The sequence below is a fragment of the Orcinus orca genome, chromosome 10 (assembly GCF_937001465.1).
Source record: "Orcinus orca chromosome 10, mOrcOrc1.1, whole genome shotgun sequence".
Taxonomy (NCBI): Eukaryota; Metazoa; Chordata; class Mammalia; order Artiodactyla; family Delphinidae; genus Orcinus; species Orcinus orca.
Window position 1 is genome coordinate 92411397 of NC_064568.1, and position 19990 is coordinate 92431386.

Here is a 19990-nt window from a genome sequence, read left to right on the forward strand (position 1 = left end):
GCGGCTACTTCCCAGTAGCTATCTGTTTTACATTTGGTAGTGTATATATGTCCATGCCACTCTCTCACTTCATTCCAGCTTACCCCTCCCCCTCCCTATGTCCTCAAGTCCGTTCTCTGTGTCTGCGTCTTTATTCCTGTCCTGTCCCTAGGTTCTTCAGAACCTTTTTTTTTTTTAGATTCCATATATATGTGTTAGCATACGGTATTTGTTTTTCTCTCTCTGACTTACTCCACTCTGTATGACAGACTCTAGGTCCATCCACCTCACTACAGATAACTCAATTTCATTCCGTTTTATGGCTGAGTAACATTCCATTGTATATATGTGCCACGTCTTCTTTATCCATTCATCTGTCTATGGACACTTAGGTTGCTCCCATAAACATTAATTTTTAAAGTTTTTTTTTAATCAGTGTTGTAAATTGCTGTGTAATCAAATACCTATTTCATACAGTGTTTGAACTCACCCCTGTTGCCATATCCTCTTCAGGGTTTCAGTCTGATGAAACTGGTGAACTTATTGGTAACAATTACAGATTATATATAGTTTATATAATTTTTTGTCCTTCTGGAGGAGAGAGATGTACAGTATGGGAAATAGTATTTTTTGCTTCCTTGTAATGGCAAGTTAACCCTGTACTTTAAATCATTTGTTCATTATCTTTGAATTACAGTGACTTTTTTGGTGTTTTGTTTTTTTTTTAAGATGTTGATTCAGATTGACTTTGAGAGATTTTTAATACATGTAACTTGCTTTTTCTTAGCATAATATCTCTTACAATTAAAAAAAATTACAGCTCAAGATATCACTGCAGTGAACAGTCCAAGCTGTAAGAAGAAACCAGATGAAGATTGCAAGGGCCCTTTCAAACCTGCAAAAACCCTGAAAGAAGGAAGTGTCCTAGATGTTCTGAAGAACCCTGGTAAGATAATGGCTGCTCTTGAGATAATCTAAAATCTTAATTGCAAAATCATGATCTCATCTTAATATCATTTGTTAATACTTTGTTGTACTTCAGGCTTTTAAAAAATGATGTCTAGTTTGATAGGAGATTGGCTTTTGAATGTAGATGTAATCAGATGTAACTTTTTAGGTGCAAGACCTTAGTAACTATTTCTTTAGAATTTAAGGACTCTGCACTAAAATGGAATCTCTAAGGGGCAAGTATAGAAGGAGAAAATGTGAATTGCCTGTTAATTAGAGATGGGCCAATAAGTGGAAAAAAGTAAATAAACCTGATGATATACCTGGACATGTCTCTCTCTGAGAGCATTGAACTGCCTTGTTCTTCTCAGATTATTCCCCAGTTATGGGATATATATAACAAAGCCAGGTGGAAAGGAAACATATGCTGACTGTAACACACACACACACACACACACACACACACACACACACACACACACACACACACACACACACACACACACACGATAGTACTCACTTCAAATAAAATAAGATATGAATGTTAGTGGGTAAGAATTTGAAGATAATGAATAGAAGTCCTCAAATAGGAATAGGTTTTCAGTTTGAAAATCAAAAAGGATAGTATAATTCCAACTGGGATGTATACTATAAGAATATAAAAGTGTTTATAAGATAATCTAGTAGCTCAGAAAGAATTTAGATTTATCCAGCACATGTGTTCATGTATAACTGCATGTGAGCTTCAATAATAAGGTTGGATGCTACAGCAAGATTTAGAGGGATTAGGTTTTTTTGGTGTAGCTCCCATTTTATAGATGGGTATACTGCCTACTACAGTCTCAATATAGACGGTTTTATGCAGTTATGGGCAGGACTCCAGGATGCCTGTGTTAGGGTGAACTAAGTGGTAGTCAGCATCAAATGCATATAGGTTATCTTCATAGAAGTTACACTTTGCATTCATAATGCCCACTCCTCCCCTCTTTTAAACTTTTTTTAAATAGCAAAAATTTGGAGAAGTTACATGTTCTCTTGAGGGAAATCAGGAAAATCCAAAAAAGTGGGAGGAAAAGAAAACTTGTAACACCTTGAAGTGGTTACTGTTAAAATTTTGCCAACCTTAGTGACTCACGTTAATCATTAACAAAATAGTACATTTTCCTCTTTTGGGAGTAACTGAAGTATGTGGGATTGTTTTATCTTTAGGCAAAAAATAGCTCTAGGCTGGATTATTTCTTGTACCACTAGAAAACCTCTTTAACAACCTTCTGTATCATCTTTCCCTCTGATTTTCTTTTCCCTTGATGCTAAAGGCTAGAGAAACGGGTGTTTTTTTGGTGTATGTAAAATAAAAGTTAATTGGTCCAGAGTAAAGGATTGAAAGGTCATTTCTACAAATACAGTGTAGTTTGAGTGAAACTCAACTGTTGCCAGTTTTGATAGCACAAAGACTTTTCCTCATGGTTTTTTTCCTTATTTCCAAAGACTTTTCCTTATTTCATGGTTCTATGTGTATACCTTAATTAAGTCTCAAATTAGGTATTGGTTGAACTACAGTAAACAGATTCCTAGAGGAAGATGATATACTATAAACCAAACATCTTTTGTAGACTTTTACATCTGTCGCTTATTAAATATGTGATTAGTACTAGAAATATAGCTTAGGTGAAAAACTACTTTTAAGTAGTCCATCTTGGACTGTAATAACTCTGTAATTAAGGTAAAAATGTTTCCTCCCAGGAATAATATTTTTATCATTAACAGCTATTACTCTATAATTATTGTCTATATTAATATTATTAATATTTATTAATGATTAATAAATAATAGGCTTTCTAATCAAAACGTGGACTAATCTTTTCCTTCCCACTCCCCTCTTCCCCCGCATTGTAGGTTTCACATCACCAAAGGCAGATTCTCTTGCTGCTCAACCTACCACCACAAGCCTGGTAGTTTATTCAAGACCAGCAATAAGTAGCTTTTCTTCTAGTGGAATTGGGTTTGGGGAAAGTTTAAAACCTGGGCCATCGTGGCAGTGTGATACCTGTCTACTCCAGAACAAAGTTACAGACAACAAATGTGTAGCCTGTCAAGCAGCAAAATTGCCGCCAAAAGATACTGCTAAACAGACCGGAACTGGGACACCGAGTAAAAGTGGCAAACCAACTGTTTCTGCACCAGAGACAGGCTTTGGAGACAAATTTAAACCAGCAGTAGGAACTTGGGATTGCGATACCTGTTTAGTGCAAAATAAACCTGAAGCGATAAAATGTGTAGCTTGTGAAACACCGAAACCGGGAACTGGTGTTAAGCGAGTCCTTACGTTGCCAGTGGCTTCAGAAAGCGCTGTTACTGTGGCTGCTTCCTCCTCCAGCTGCACTGAGACCACTGGTGCCTTAGGATTTACAGATAAATTCAAAAGGCCCGTGGGATCTTGGGAGTGTCCAGTGTGCTGTGTTTCTAATAATGCAGAAGACAATAAATGTGTGTCCTGTATGTCTCAGAAACCAGGTACGTTTATGGCTGTTTGGAATAATTTTGTTCATTTCTTTAATAGAACATTTTAATTTATTCTCTGTAAAACAGCTAAGAATAACCTCAATATTTTAGATGTTTCAAGATGAGCATTTCCTCATATGTCTTAATTTTTCTGAACTGTCTTGAAATTAAAATGACTTGCTTGGGACTGGAACTGCATGTTCTCTTAGGAGAGGCTGTGTGTTAAAATCAGTCCAGCATTTGCTTTGACCTCTTTTTTTGTATGTAATTTTATCAGAAGCTTCTTGCTCTTCATGATCATTTTCAAAGTTGGCTAATATAGATGCAAAGGTCTTAAAATGGGGCAATCTTTCTCAAACCTTTACACAAAATAAAATATTCCTTTGTCTCTTTTCCTCTAAGTAGAAGTGAGGATGGCTAGTGGTCATTTACACAGCTGGTTTCATTGCATTATGAGAAGGCTGTGGCTGAATGTTAATGGTGATACCTGTACCTGTATGCGCTATCTGCCAGAGATACTGCAATGATCATAAATTACTGAATCATTAATGAAAAGTTCTATTAGGTAACCAGAAAAATGAAGTTAGAGTTGAGTTTTTCCTGTTTCTGTTCAATTTTGAAAGAGTTAACTGAAGATTTACATTGATCTTTAATTCATTTGGAATTAATTCATTTGACTCTGCTGTGTTTGTAATGCTATTATATAATTATTTGGTACAGATATATGGTAACATGGATACTAAATAAAACATGTTATGAGTATCCTGGGAATTATACTTCCTATTTTTATTGCATTATCATGGATGTGTGATTTTGTGTCTGCAATGGAAAGCTCTTGAGTTAATAGCCCACATCCCTCTCTTAACACCAGGGGTGAGCCATATTTCTGATTCCTGCTAGACATCTCTACAAGAATAAGATTTCAGAATCTTTTTTCCGAAATATTTTTCTCTTTCCATCTGGCATTCTTCCTCTTCCCCTTAACAAAAAAAAGAAAGAAAGCTCTTGATACGTGTAGGAAACCAAAATTTATTCTGAGTTGATGGGTCAAACTTATATTTTTGATAAATCACCTGGTGGCTTTTTGGAGGATAGATTTGAAGGCAGCAAAATTTGGAAACCAGAGGACAGATTAGGAAGTTGATCAATAATATAGGTAGAGATAGTAGTGATATGTACTAATAAAAGCAAATGGGGTATAGAATAATGTACGGTTTGAAGATATGTTGATTTCAAGCTGCTGAAGTTGACAGATATGTGTGAGGCCTTTGGATATACTGATAATGGACCCTCTGGACTGGAGACACAGATTTGGGAGTCATTAGCCCATAGTTTTCAAGTAAGTCATGGGAGTAGAGGTGATATAAGGTGAGTGAGCAGAGCAAATAGAGAAGACAGCCTAAAACTGAACTCTGCCAACTTAAGAGAGTAGCAAGAATAGAACTTTGGAGCAGTTAATCTTTTAAATGAATAACCAGAGAGGAAAAACGAAAACCACGTGGTACTAGTTGCTTTTTAGGAGGATGGATTTCAAGGGAATGAAACCAGAGGTCTCAATAACAAGGCTATTAAGCAAGAGATGAGGGGGCTTGAACCAGAAGAGCAGTAGAAGGGTCAGAGAAAGAGAATGAAATAGATTGGAGAGATGTATAAGGGAAGAGTTGTCATCTAGCCAAGGTAGCCAGGTGGATAGTGGAACTACCAACAAAGAGATACCACAGGGATGAAAACCAGAAGTGTGGGTCTCAGGTATGGATGGGAAAGATTTTGTTGGTGGTTAAAATCATCAGAGTAGATGAGAGCTCATGAGAAGGGCAGTGGACCAAAGATGGCACAATTCTGTTGGCAAGATGGAAGAGAACATACCGGTAAAACACAGATCAGGTAACTGGGAAAAGTGACAACAGCTAGAGGACATTTAGAGAAGTGAGGTTACCAGAATGAATGGCTCCACTCTCAACACTGTATTTCTTCATGCAGCTGTGCCTTGCTGAGCTATCCTTCCTGTGCCGCCGCATCTGCCCACAAAATTGCTAGTTCTGCTTAAAAATGTAAATACCACCCCTGTGAATCCTTCTCCTATCCCATAGTAATTTCTTCTCTGTACTCTTGTTTAGATCATTTGTCACTCTCCGTCTTAGTGATGGTGCTGCTATGCATTTATGTTCGTTTTGCTTTCCCCCCTTTTAGACCAGAAACACCTTTAGAAGTTAAGCAACATTTTATTCATCTCGATATCCCCAGAACCTAAGCACGTTATGGCGCTTAATAAATGTCTGTTAAATGGCTACCTTATAACAGAAATGCCATGAACATAGTAGGTAGTGTTGAGTTGAATTGCGAAGTGGATAAAAGAGCACTTCTATGCAAAAATAGTCATTTCAAAGCCAGAGATCTGTGCTTTGAAATCTTGAAATGAATATTGCCTGGGCGGTGTGTTTTATGAGTCAGGCTGTTGCCTACAATTGAGAATGTATGTTTTATAATCTGTGATGTGTAACAAAATTGGATAGATTATTAAGGAAAATTCAGGCTTTTAGGCTCTGATTTGTGAGCATGGTTCTTAAAAACCATGGCTGTTCAAACTGGGGATTAAAAGGGGGCTCATCACTGAGCAAGGTGAGTGTGAGTTGCTCTTTTGTAAGATTAAAAGAAATCTGAGATGTCTGTACTGTTTTTAACAATGTGATGTTTAGATTTCTGGCATTTTCTCTTAATAGGAAACACATTAAAAACTGTACATTTAGACTTAGTGGTGTCATTGAGATCTTGACATAATGTAAATCCGAATTTTCCTGTATTTCCCCATTATTTTTTAGGAAGTTCAGTACCTGCTTCAAGTAGCAGCACTGTCTCTGTCTCTCTGTTGTCTGGAGGCTGCCTAGGATTGGACAAGTTCAAGAAACCTGAGGGAAGCTGGGACTGTGAAGTGTGCCTAGTGGAGAATAAAGCAGATTCTAACAAATGCGTAGCATGCGAGAGTGCAAAGCCGGGCACAAAGTCCGAGTTTACAGGTAAGGTGTTGGCAAAGTGCCTCCTTAGATTACCACTTTAAAGTGAAGTATTTACAAACAGCTTTGGTTTTAAAACTATTCATTCTCTGTTGAAAATTCATGTAAAATGAGCTATTGTCCTGGACTTTTAGCTCATATCTGTCTCTGAATTACTATGCAGTTGAATTGTTTGCTAGTCTGCAGTGAAGATAAGTACATTTTCTATTTTATTTGTTTTCATTTGAGAAGGAAAATGCTGGTTGCAGCCCACTGAATTAATTAACATGGCTAAGGGGATACAACTGGTTTGAAAAACACTGCATTTGGGTTTTAGAAGATCACTAAAGCTCCTTATGTGGCTGCTACCTCATGGTCCCTTTCCTGTTTTCCCCACCTGTAGTACAGTAATCACCATACCTTTAAACCTTCCTTTTGAGGCAGAAGTGCCTTTGAGATCCTTTGAGTCAGAGGTGATAACTAGTTAATTATTGTCTTTGGCAGCTTTATTTTTAGCTTTCTGTCTAATATCACTTAAGGTATTTCAGAGACCGTGTGGATAGCCATTTGCTTTTGAGATTTTTTTTTTGGGTGCGTTGGGTCTTCGTTGCTGCACGTGGGCTTTCTCTAGTTGCGGCGAGCGGGGGCTACTCTTCGTTGTGGTGCGCGGGCTTCGCACTGCGGTGGCTTCTCTCGTTGTGGAGCACGGGCTCTAGGCGCGCGGGCTTCAGTAGTTGTGGCTCGTGGGCTCAGTAGTTGCAGCACGCAGGCTCTAGAGCACAGGCTCAGTAGTTGCGTGGTGCTTGGGCTTAGTGGCTCCTCGGCACGTGGGATCTTCCCAGACCAGGTATCAAACCCATGTCCCCTTCACTGGCAGGTGGATTCTTAACCACTGCGCCACCAGGGGAGTCCTGCTTTTGAGATTCTGATATAATTTCAAATAAGTTTCTTATGGAAAGAAAGTGGGGTGGGTAATCATTAAAGGGGGAAATCTGAAGACAAGCGATTTTTACAAGCCCTTGGTTGCCACCTGTCTCTATTTACATGTGGGTAAACAGAGTAATGGATGAATACCTTGGCACCGTTTAATGATTTTTGTGTTGAGCCAGTCATTCAAGTGCTTCATTTCTAGTTTATTCCACTACAGAGAAGAATTCTGAAACCAAGACTTTGATCTTGTCAGTATAGTATTTTTATTTTTTAAAATATTGCTTCCAGGGCTTCCCTGGTGGCGCAGTAGTTGAGAGTCCACCTGCCGATGCAGGGGACACGGGTTCGTGCCCTGGTCCGGGAAGATCCCGCATGCCGTGGAGCGGCTGGGCCCGTGGGCTGTGGCCGCTGAGCCTGTGAGTCCGGAGCCTGTGCTCCGCAACGGGAGAGGCCACAACAGTGAGAGGCCCGCGTACCGCAAAAAAAAAATATATTGCTTCCACTCATATAATTCTAGTTCTTTGGTGCTAAAAATCTTAATTCTTAAGTAAATAACACATGTACTCACAGGATTTAAAAAGCAAATTATGACAGGATTCCCAGCGAAAAGTCTCTCTCTTGTCCCTATTGGCTCATTTTCCATCCTTCCTGCTCCACCAATGGTAATAGCTATCTGTGGTTAGTTTCTTGTAACTCTTTCAGTGTTTCTTTATGCACATCACAAGCAAATATACTTCTATTCTCTCTATTCTTACTTCTCTCTACCTTGTTAGAAAAGGTTGTATACCACACCGCCTTTTTGCACCCTTGACATTACCACAGATTAGCTTGGACTTTGTTCTTCATTTACAGCTGCCTGGATTGCATATGGCATTCTGCATATCTTTGAGTTTATCATTCAAATAAAGACTCAGCTGTAGACTTGCTGGGTCAAAGGGTACATGTGTCTGTAATTTGGGGTAAATATTGGCAAGTTGCCCTCCACAAATTTTGTGCTGATTTACACATCCACCTGCCATGTCTGGAGTGTCTGTTACTCCTAGTCTCATCACCAGCACTGTTTTATCAAACTTGTTTGATCTCTGTCAGTCTGATAGATGAAATGTGGCACATCCGTGTAGTTGTGAGTATCGAGATGCTGAATATGGGCAACTTGGTTCATGTTTACTGCCATTGTTAAACTAATACTCTTCGAAGTAGGCCTTTTCAGAGTTGTCCCATGTCCCTTTACTTTTCAAGGTTGACATTCTGTTTGAGAGAGTAGTAGTAATTCATTGTCTTTTTGGTGTTTCTTATATTTTTGAAGGCTTCAGCCCATCTTCCTCATCTTCGAACCCAGCAACCTCATCCTTCAAATTTGGTATCCCATCATCCTCTTCTGGGCCTTCTCAGACTTTAACAAACACTGGAAATTTTAAATTTGGAGATCAAGGAGGTTTCAAAATAGGTGTGTCATTAGATTCTGGGTCTGTAACCCCTTTGAGTGAAGGCTTTAAATTTTCTAAACCAATAGGAGATTTTAAATTTGGAGTTTCATCTGATTCTAAACCTGAAGAAGTTAAAAAAGATAGTAAAAACGATAATTTTAAGTTTGGACTTGCTTCTGGTTTAAGCAATCCGCCTTCTTTAGCTCCATTTCAGTTTGGGGTGTCTAGTCTTGGGCAGCAAGAAAAGAAAGAAGAACCGCCGAAATCTTCATCAGCAGGCTTTGGCTTTGGTTCTGGTGTCATTAACCCTCCCCCTGCTGCTACTGACACCACAGTGACCTCTGAGAGCAAGAGCAGCTTCAGTTTTGGAACCGTGGACACCAAGAGTGTCCCAGGGGCTCCTTTCACATGTCAGACGCCAGAAGCAAAAAAAGAAGAAACCCCTGCCTCCAAAGGAGGGTTCACTTTCAGCAGCGTGGACCCTGCCCCCCTGCCATCTGCCTCGTTGTTTGTTTTGGGAAGGACAGAAGAGAAACAGCAAGAGCCTGTCACGTCTACATCTCTAGTGTTTGGGAAAAAAGCTGACAGTGAAGAGCCAAAGTGTACACCAGTGTTTTCCTTTGGGAACTCAGAGCAAACCAAAGACGAGGGTTCTTCCAAGTCTTCGACCTTTAGTTTCAGTATGGCAAAACCATCTGAGAAGGAATCTGAACAGCCAACGAAGGCCACTTTTGCTTTTGGAGCTCAAACCAGTACTACAGCTGGTAGGTATTAAACATTGTTGTTGTTTTTTTTTTTTTACAAGGTGTCAAAGGTAGCAAGTCAAGGAATGGTTTATACTGGAAATAGTTGAGAGAGTACCAGTAATAGAACTCTCTGGGAAGCAGCCGAGGATTCAGCTCCTTCAGAATCCCCCCCGTGATTCTCATGAAGTTATCTGCATATCTAATTTTGAGAAACACAGCTCTAATGGAAAGCCCACAGTATTTGCACATTTGTTCGTGACTTACTCTCTTCTGTTTGGGCTTTTATAATCAGAATTGACATATACTGTTCAGGAAAATAAGCATTTTTTCTTAAGCTCATGAAATATTTTATTTTTTAACTAATAAAATCTTTATGTACAGGCCTTCATTTACAAATAGAGATAAACAGTCTTCATCTGGCATTTAAGGAACATAGACAACAAATATGATAAATCCCTGAGAAATAGAGGTGATTATGAAAACTAAGATCTGGAAGAAAAAAATGAAATAGTATTTTTAAAAGTTAAAGAAACATGGTTTGTGAAATAAAATCATTGTGTGGACTGAGGAGCAGCGGGGGCAAAAAAACAGCTGATAATTGGATTAGTGAACTGGAATTTCCCAGAACACAATGCAAAAGAACATGAACACTTTTGAATAATAAATTAGAAACACAAGAAAATGAAAAATTAACCTGAAAAAAGAAGTATGGAATTCCACACATAGGTGTGAGCAGTTTTTGTCTATAAAATTCTGCTTAAATTTTAACACACCCTTCAAAGGAAACAAAAACTAAATTATACATTATTATTTAGAAAGGAATAAAAATGAGATAGGGTCTAATCGAATTTAATCCTGGTATCGCTATACTGTTTCCATTGAAATAGACATTTTTAACGTCCTATTAAACCACCTGAAAGTGAGCTAACATGTTCCATTTTCTGTAAATTATACCAATGCCCATACCACAATGTGACCAGCCCTGTCTAGTAAATAGTGTTGGAACTGAGATGTTATTGGAACAAGTTTAAAAAAAAAAAGTCTTCTACTGAAGGTAGCTGGATTCAGGGTCACCATATAAAAAATCATTCTCTTTTCTCCAAATCAAGAATAAATAGTTGGACAGCATTTCCCATTTGTATTTACTAACATTTCCAATTTGTATTTTATAATATCAGCAGAACCTGCAACATGCTAAAGAATTAAGAGAACATAAAAGGCATGTTTTATACTTGTTCCTGAGTGAGAATATCCTTTACTCTTCACCTCACTCCCAATATAATTTCAGTTCTTAGAGGAATTTTTGTGGAGCTTGACAAGCTAAAATAATTCTAAAATTCACGTGGAAGGGAAAATGTATAAGAAATTTTGGGGAGAAGGGTACACATACAGTCAGGTAGGTTTGCCCTACTAATATCAAACAATACTACAAAGTTACAATATTTAAAATAGTCTAGTAACAGTAACTGTAGAGGTTTGGAAGTTAATACGTGGTAAAGGTAGAGTTACAAATTAGTGAGCAAAAGGGTACACCAGTCAGTAAAGGCGGCAGAGAAAATTGGCCATTGTTCAGATAAATTGAAGTTACAATCCTGCTAACATAAATTGCAAGATCAAATTTATAAAAGTGTAGCTATCTCCCATTGTCTGAATTTGTTATCCAAAGTATCCAGTTAGATTTGGATTTAAGGAATATTTTTTGTTTTTATTAATCTGAATGCCAAAGGTTTTGCTATGTTAGACAAAATTCATAAGCCATAAAAGAAAAGGTGGATATATTTGACTACATCAAAATTTAACATGACAGGACTTCCCTGGTGGTGCAGTGGTTGAGAGTCCGCCTGCCGATGCAGGGGACGCGGGTTCGTGCCCCGGTCCGGGAGGATCCCACATGCCGCAGAGCGGCTGGGCCCGTGGGCCATGGCCGCTGGGCCTGTGCGTCCGGAGCCTGTGCTCCGCAACGGGAGAGGCCACAACAGTGAGAGGCCCGCGTACCGCAAAAAAAAAAAAAAAAAAAAAAATTTAACATAACAGATGTCCATTTGATGAATGAATCTATATTAAAAACTTAATGATTGTTTTCTAATGGACTCGGATTAGACTTTAGGAAAAAATGCTTTTGGTATTACTTGTTTTTAAAGGTTTTTGTTTATTTCTTAATTTCTGTCTTATAGATCAAGGTACAGCAAAGCCAGTTTTCAGTTTCTTGAACAACAGTTCCTCTAATTCAAGTACACCAGCCACTTCAGCTGGTGGTGGCATATTTGGTAGTTCCACCTCGTCCTCCAGTGCGCCTGCGGCTGCCTTTGTGTTTGGACAGGCCAACAGTCCTGTGAGCAGCTCTGCCTTTGGGAACTCTGCCGAATCCAGTACATCTCAGTCTTTGCTATTTTCTCGAGAGAGCAAACCAGCAACCACGTCGAGCGCGGGCACAGCTGTCGCCCCATTTGTCTTTGGTCCGGGTGCCAGCAGCAGTGATACTGCCGCCTCTGGTTTCAGCTTTGGAGCTCCCACCACATCGAGCTCTGCAGGTACTTTTAAAAAAGAAGAGACATGTTAATTTGAATGGCTTTCATTGTAAGCAGATGAACTCTTAGCAAATAATACCACAAAAGAGCATGGCCGCTTTTAGGTCATCTCTACCCAGGGTGTTGTAGTTATTCAGTATGTGGAATGATGTGCATTTTGTGTATAGTTTAAGTAACTCTTGGAAGCAATATTTCTAATCTCATTAGGAGTATAATCTTTAGTTTTTTCAAGTGTTTCTTGTCTTTTTGGGGGTTTTTGTTTTGTTTTTCTTTGCAATGTTAATTTGTAAATAGCCAGACACCGAAGGTTATTTTAATAGACATTAGTCCTCGTTATGCAACGGATACATAGTCACAACATTAGCTGATTTCTGCAGTGTGTCACACTTCTGATGGCAGATCAGTTGTCTTCTTAGATTTATCTCTTTAAAGACCTAAAAATTTGGGGCTGTTAAGACAGGAGTCTTGTTAATGAAGTTTTTGTTTATTTGGATTTTATATGGTTTTACTAAATAATGGTAGAGAGAATTGTATTCTTAATCAGTATTCAAAACTTGTCTTGATAAGATGTGTTCAGCAAGGTAAGAGTCTGGAAAGAAGCTTGAAATGTGCTTTTCAGTTTATAGAGATTTCTTGAGGCTTATCTCATTTTAACCATCATGGTAATTTCAGTATTTCTGTGGGCCTCTAGGATCCTCCTTTGTATTCGGCACTGGACCTTCAGCACCATCTGCCAGTCCAGCGTTCGGTGCTAACCAGACCCCAGCATTTGGACAAAGCCAAGGTGCCAGCCAGCCTAACCCCCCAGGCTTTGGGTCTCTGTCATCTTCAGCAGCATTATTTTCTGCTGGCTCTCAGCCTGCACCACCTACTTTTGGGACAGTGTCGAGCAGCAGCCAGCCTCCCGTGTTTGGACAGCAGCCTAGTCAGTCTGCATTTGGCTCAGGAACAGCTCCTAATTCCAGTAAGTATGTAGTAGTCATGTCCTTTGTTTCCGCATTTGGGTTCTGTATGTCTTAAATACAATGTTTTTCTTTGAACTTTGAAACCATGCATGTCTTTTTTTTTTTTTTTGTCTCTTGTACTTGGCAGAACAGAGATGTGTATTACCTATAAACAGCATTCCCAACTTTCACACAGTCAAGCACTTCTTTTCGGCTGCATTGGGTTTTCGTTGCTGTGCGCGGGCTTTCTCTAGTTGCGGTGAGCAAGGGCCACTGTTCGTTGTGGTGCGTGGGCTTCTCATTGTGGTGGCTTCTTCTGTTGCAGAGCACGGGCTCTAGGTGCGTGGGCTTCAGTAGTTGTAGCACGTGAGCTCAGTAGTTGCGGGACGTGGACCTTAGAGCGCGTGGGCTTCAGTAGTTGTGACGCACGGGCTTAGCTGCTCCGCGGCATGTGGGATCTTCCCGGACCAGGGCTCGAACCCGTGTCCCCTGCATTGGCAGGTGGATTCTTAACCATTGCACCACCAGGGAAGTCCCCCTCAATTTACTTTTAAACACACCTGTTGAGATTTTACTTCTACGTGTATTACTTTTTAATTTCCGAGTGGTCCTCTTTGTTCTGTGGATGTCTCCTTTTTATATCCTTCTGCTTTTGTTTTAGAAGCGTTTTCTATTGATCTCTTGAAGATATTAATGATGCAGAGGTTTTTTTCCCCCTTCTTAAAGCTTTTGCTTAGTCAGTTTTCTCCAAATTGCTTTTCTTTATTATTGTTCTGGTCTTAGTGTTTCTTATGAAATACTTTCCTCACGTGTTTGGTGCTTCTTGCCTCTCTACTTGTAGTGTTTGGGGGTTTTGTTTTAATTGTAGTAAGCATGTTTAACGTGAGATCTATCTACTCTTTCAACAAATTAAGTGTGCAATGCAGTGTTGTTAACTCTGGGCACAGTATTGTGCAGCAGAGTTCTAGAATGTACGCGTCTTGCATGACTGACACTCTATACCTTTTGAATAGCAGCTCCTCATTTCTTCCCACTCCCAAGCCCTCCTCTGCAGCCACCATTCTTTCAGCTTCTGTGAATTTGGTTATTTTAGATTCCTCATAGAAGTGAAGTCATGTAGTACTTGTTCTTCTGTGATTGGCTTATTTCACTTATGTCCTCCAGATGCATGCATGTTTTCCCATATTGCAAGATGAACATTCCATTTTATGTATATATGTCATTTCCTTTATCTGTGTATCTGTCTATGGATATTTAGGTTGTTTCTACATCTTGGTCATTGTGAATAATGCTGCAGTGAATGAGAGAGTCCAGCTATCTTTTTGAGAGCCTAGTTTCAAGTCTTTTGGGTAAATACCTAGAATGAGATTGCTGGATCATATGGTGGTTCTATCTTTAACTTTTTGAGGAACTTCCATACTGTTTTCCATAGTGGCTGCAGCGGTTTACATTTCTACCGACAGTTCACAAGGGCTCCCTTTTCTCCACGTCCTTGCCAACACTTGTTATTTCTTATCTTTTTGATAATAGCCGTTCTAAGAGGTGTGAGCTGATATCTCCTAGTGGTTTTGATTTGCATTCCCCCCGATGGTTAGTGAGGTTGAGCATCTTTTTATATTTACCCGTGTGTTGTCTCTGGAGAAATGTCTATTCAGGTTCTTTGCCCGTTTTTTAATTGGGTTATTTGAGGGGTTTTTTGGTTTGGTTTTGGTTTTTGTTTGTTGGTGGGGGGGAGGTTTGCTCTTGAGTTGTAGGAGTTCGTATGTATTTTGGATATCAGCCCTTTATCAGATACATGGTTTGTGAATATTTTCTTCCATTCTACTTATAACTTTATGAGTGCAGGACACCTAAATACCACTCAGTAATTCATTGTATGTGGTTAGGGCTTACAGATCTTGAATATCATTGTAGGTTTATCTAATAACTGGCTTGTCCTCTTGGGAAGAACTGGATGCTAGTACAATATCTTTAGGTCTTTCCTTTCAGACTGCCAGATTTCCCAGAGAAGATTCTTCCAGTCTCCTTCCTGAAGGGTGTATATACTCCTGATTGCCAGCGGTATGGGAGCTGAGTCAGGGCAGAGAGATGCTGAATGCTTCTTTTTGCAGTATGGTATCTTTGCCTTTATGTGTGATGTCCCCTGGTCCAGAGGCCTCTCCAGAGACTAAAGTTCTATTCTTCTGCTGGGTAGAGGAGATGTATTATCCTGTTTGGTGCTGGGGAGGGATTGATCTAGGTATCTGCTTCTTAAACAGATACTCTACCATTCTGCTGGGGTTTTTTTCAGTCACACCTTCATTCTCACTTCCGGAAGTACCTGGAACCTAAACCTTTTGGGTATGTTTAGTGTAAATGGAAAGACTTCTGTGCTTTCCCTTGCTGCTAGTTTAGTACTTGGCTCCAGTTAGCCTTCCAGCTTCAAAATTTTGTTGTGTTGTCTCCTCTCTCCATTTATTGTAAAATTCCCTTTACTGTTATTTTAACATAATTTTGAAGAAGATAGAGGTAAGTATGTTTGTTGATTCCACGGTCTTAGCGAAAAGTCCACCCTGCCCTTTTTTCCTTGGTCATGGGTGAGTTAGGTCACTTGTTTGAGGGTGTCAGGTATATATTGTGTGAGTGGAGAAAATACTTAATTTTCTTTAAGTGACCATAAGAGCTTTAACCCTTTACAGGTTTTTGTATGTAAAGGTCAGAGTCATTACTAGAAGAACCATCATTTTTACCTTAATAAAGTTTTTCTGCTTCATCTATTGCAGGTTCTGTTTTCCAGTTTGGCAGCAGCGCTACAAATTTCAACTTCACAAACAATAATCCATCAGGAGTGTTCACGTTCGGCGCAAATGCCAGCACACCTGCGGCCTCAGCCCAGCCCTCTGGCTCGGGGGGCTTTCAATTTAGCCAGTCTCCAGCGGCGTTTTCTGTGGGGTAAGAGAGCTTTTTGTTGAAATGGAGAATTTAACATAGTGAGGGTGTGTGTTTGTGTGTGTGTGTATAGAATCACCAGGGTGCAGTATGGTTGAGGTAAAATCTATGTTCTCCATCAGTTTACCGTATTACAATTTTGGAGGATCATGGCCTAAGAAAACTAGCAGGAGGGGGGGGGGGGGGAGAGAGAGAGAGAGAGAGAGAGAGAGAGAGAGAGAGAGAGAGAGGGGGAGAGAGAGAGAGAGAGAGAGAGAGAGAGAGTCTGTCTGTCGTCTCGGGTATGAGGTGTAGCAGAAAGTAGCAGGGTGTGTGTGTGTGTGCGTGTGTCTCTCTTGAGGGTATGAGGTGTAGCACAAAGTAGCAGGGTGTGTGTGCGTGTGTGTGTGTGTGTGTGTGTCTGTCTGTCTCGGGTATGAGGTGTAGCACAAAGTAGCAGGGTGTGTGTGCGTGTGTCTCTTGAGGGTATGAGGTGTAGCAGAAAGTAGTGTCCCCCACCCCATCACCAGTCACATTTAGTGTTATGATTGTGAACTTTCATCTGAGCATCATGTCACATTATAGAGTTTTTGTTTTTCACAGGTCAAATGGGAAAAACTCATTCTCTCCTGGAACTGCAGTTTCTGGTCGCAAGATAAAGACTGCTGTTAGACGCAGGAAATAAAGATCTTGATGGTGTTATACACACTGTTTTAACAACAGCTGGTGCCCTACTTTCAGATTCTGGATTGTACTACGTGCTGGGTTATCTGAGGTCAGATCTTTAATTTTGGAATTTTCCTCCTTTTTTCTTTACAGAAGCCCCAACCTTACCTCTCCCACCCCCTTTTAAAAAAATAATAGCTAGACTGGTGACTTACTCTTCAGCAAAAATGTTTTATGATCCAGCAAATTATTCACTGGTTTGGCATAGGCTGGCTGAACCCAGGAATCGAGCCCGCTCAAGAGAATGGCTTTGTATACAACCTCTGCACCACCGTGTGCGTTGATATGCGTTTTATGGAACGCATTGAAATTGTAATTATATCTGAGGAATTCTGTATAGATTAGAGGATGTTGAAATGAATGATTTCTATGCTGAGTTTGTGCTGGTGTATGTGTGAAGTGAGTGAGTTGGGTGTATTGTGCACTAAAATTTTCTGATAGAGGAAGCCTGATTAAAGAGTGGTCCATGCTAAGGAGTTGTTAGATCTAGTTCGTTCTCCATTTAATAATTATATGCTATTTCTATATTGGCATTCTTCTGACTATCACCTGTCTTGCCTTTTTCATTATTTTATTATGAAACTTGTGTAAATACAATTTTGTTTCTGTACTTTTTTGGCATAACATAAATCTGTGAACTTGAAATTTTAATTTTGTGTTAGAAAGTTTTTTTTGTTGTTTAGTCTTGTCTCAGATTTTATTATGTAAATCCCATTATTCAAAGTTGCCTAAATCCATTTGGAAATCTTTAAAAAAAAAAAATTGGGGATTCTTAAAGTGAGTTTATTGGCTTTTCTGATCCAGTTTTTGTTTGGACCAAAAACCAGTATTGTACAAAGTATTAAGCATATATTTTTATATTTACTGAAATGGACTGTGGTGACTTTGGATAATAAGGAAAAGTTTAATATTAAAGCCATGTTTATTACAGTATAATTAACATGTTAAACCATGGGATAAATGCCATCAATAAAAAGTTATGAAATACGTTTTGTTCTAGTGTTAAATCCTAGTGAAGGTATGAGTGTTAGTGGAAGGGAACCTTTTTATGAAGGTTAACAATGGTCAGTTAGAAGAAAAATTCTGAAGAATACATTGAAGTGATTTGGACAACTCCTAACTGAAGGGGAAGTGTCTGAAGATAACCCTGCTTTATGTCTGGTGCTAGGAATCGCACCTACTTTGCATATAAATGGACATACTTTTTAAAAGTTGAAAATAAACACACGCAGCCATTTCTGTTTGTATCTTCCTTGATAGGTGGCTAGACAATGTTTTATTGATAGAGTTCTTGGAGATGCATGCCCAAAATAGCCCACAAAAACTTCAGTGGTCCTTTTGTGGAATTTCTTTTGGATTATTTTATCGATTTTTTTAAACTAGATTTCTTTCCTGTGGTCCATAAAAGTGCTCTTGGGACAGCGTTTGATAATTGTATTCTTCAATCTGTACATATGATTATTCTGTGCCGACTTTTATTTTGCTGAACTTGTGGTTAAATTCAGTACTTTAAAATGTTTAAGAGCTTTTCTGTGTTTCCAGTGACATGGTTTCTCTTACTGAAAATGTCTTAGGACATCATCAAATGCTGGTTTCGGAGTAGGAATTTTGTATTTATAATTCTCACCTTATTAAATAATATACATTTGACATGAACCTCTTTTGGGGGCAGATGATGGTGAATGCTAAAAGAAGTAAACTGGAAACCTGTGGGGTGTTGATGCTGAGAAGTTAATGCCTAACTAAACTGCATGTTCGTTCACTCTTAGCCATTCTTTAGGTCGATATGGATGGGAATATTAGGCTTTCTATTCTGGGAAAGATTTTTCATTAAAAATGTGCTGGAAATATTTTATTTAGTAATTTTTTTTTAAAAGCAAGTAACTGAAAACCAAACTTAGGGTGGCTTATTTTATAAATGAAATCTGGCCCCCAGAACTGAGATCTCTAGGGCTAGAGTATTTGGGACTTAGGTAGGACTTGTCTTCATGTCAACTGCTTTAACTCTCAGGCTGCACATGGCAGCTATAGAAAACATTCGTGGTAGCAGCTCCAGCCTCAAATCAGTCCCTGCTTAAGCCCAGCAGAGGTATCTCTTCGTCGGACTGGTACAGGCTGTAGACCCACTCCCTGTGGCTGTAATAGCTGCCTTGGGTTCCATGCTCCATACACAAATGAAAGTCAAGCGCTGTTTGTGGAAGAAGGGGAAACGTTATGGAAAGAAAACAATAAAAGCCCACTTCTCGTGCTGGATCAATGAGGAATTGTTTTTAACTGAAAATAATCTCTGAAGGTAAGAAAGGCATACGCAGAAAGATGGAATCATCAGGTATGTTTATATAATTTGATTTACAAGAGCGTCCGTTGTTCTCACTGAATGTACATCGACATGCTTGGTGAGGTGGGCCAAATGTATATCCTGGGACCTGCTCACCAGAGACTCATGCATCACTGGGTCCAGGTAGGGCCCCAAATTACATGAGCACCTGGAAGACTTCTGATGCATGAGGTCCAGGCATGCCACTCTCAAGTGGTAGGTTGGTTTTTTAGTAATTTACAGTTTGGGGCACTGAGAAGTACAGTTCAGACAACTGAAATAAGTCTTTAGCTATTTGTAAGAAATTTCTCTTGGAATTATTCACAGAATTAGGATTTTATTACTTGAAATAAGTGTTGGACTAGTTTTAGGAATTTGTAACCAGGCCATAAACTTCCTGGTTTAGCCTGGGGAAAAACTTATGTTTTAATTGTATCACTATGTCATGTGCTGGGCCTGTTTGGAAACTGGTGAATTTGGTACAGTAAAATTGATAAAAATGGGTGTGTTGGGTCTAGCTACACACACCAGCTATATGTAACATGTCAGAGCTTTCATTTCCTTGTAATATGGGGCAATTTTTTTTCTTTTTTTTTTTGCAGTACGCGGGCCTCTCACTGTTGTGGCCTCTCCCGTCGCGGAGCACAGGCTCTGGACGCGCAGTCTCAGCGGCTATGGCTCACGGGCCCAGCCGCTTCGCGGCATGTGGGATCTTCCCGGACCGGGGCATGAACCCGTGTCCCCTGCATCGGCAGGCGGACTCTCAACCACTGTGCCACCAGGGAAGCCCTGGGGCAATTTTTATAAGCTTACCTCAGACATCCACTGTGGTTTCCAGAATGTGTAGTAGTTCATGGCTGAGGTCCTGACAGCACATTGTCTACAGGATTCAGACCACGCCACAGTTTAACTACATTTAAGTTTATCCTTTATTATCTTTGTGTTTCTCGAGGAACCTGTTGTGTGTCCTGTCCTAGTTTTGTTTGTAAAGGTCTGAATAGGGAACGCTTTCAAGACCAGACTAGGATTAAATTGCCCAGCTCAGT

At 39.6% G+C, this 19990-nt stretch overlaps 1 protein-coding gene across 3 annotated transcripts in view; it reads left to right on the forward strand.

Annotated features, from left to right (window-relative positions):
* Nucleotides 1-17614, forward strand: part of NUP153 (nucleoporin 153) — a 74682-nt gene extending 57068 nt beyond the window's left edge. For all 3 annotated transcript variants that reach the window (XM_004273541.4, XM_033434853.2, XM_033434854.2), the window contains 8 exons: nucleotides 800-925; nucleotides 2824-3441; nucleotides 6249-6443; nucleotides 8656-9540; nucleotides 11697-12053; nucleotides 12742-13014; nucleotides 15757-15925; nucleotides 16505-17614. In XM_004273541.4, coding sequence (XP_004273589.1) covers nucleotides 800-925; nucleotides 2824-3441; nucleotides 6249-6443; nucleotides 8656-9540; nucleotides 11697-12053; nucleotides 12742-13014; nucleotides 15757-15925; nucleotides 16505-16586 — 2705 coding nt within the window. In that variant the 3' untranslated portion in view covers nucleotides 16587-17614. The remainder of the gene's footprint in view (nucleotides 1-799; nucleotides 926-2823; nucleotides 3442-6248; nucleotides 6444-8655; nucleotides 9541-11696; nucleotides 12054-12741; nucleotides 13015-15756; nucleotides 15926-16504) is intronic.
* Nucleotides 17615-19990: the final 2376 nt, after the last annotated feature.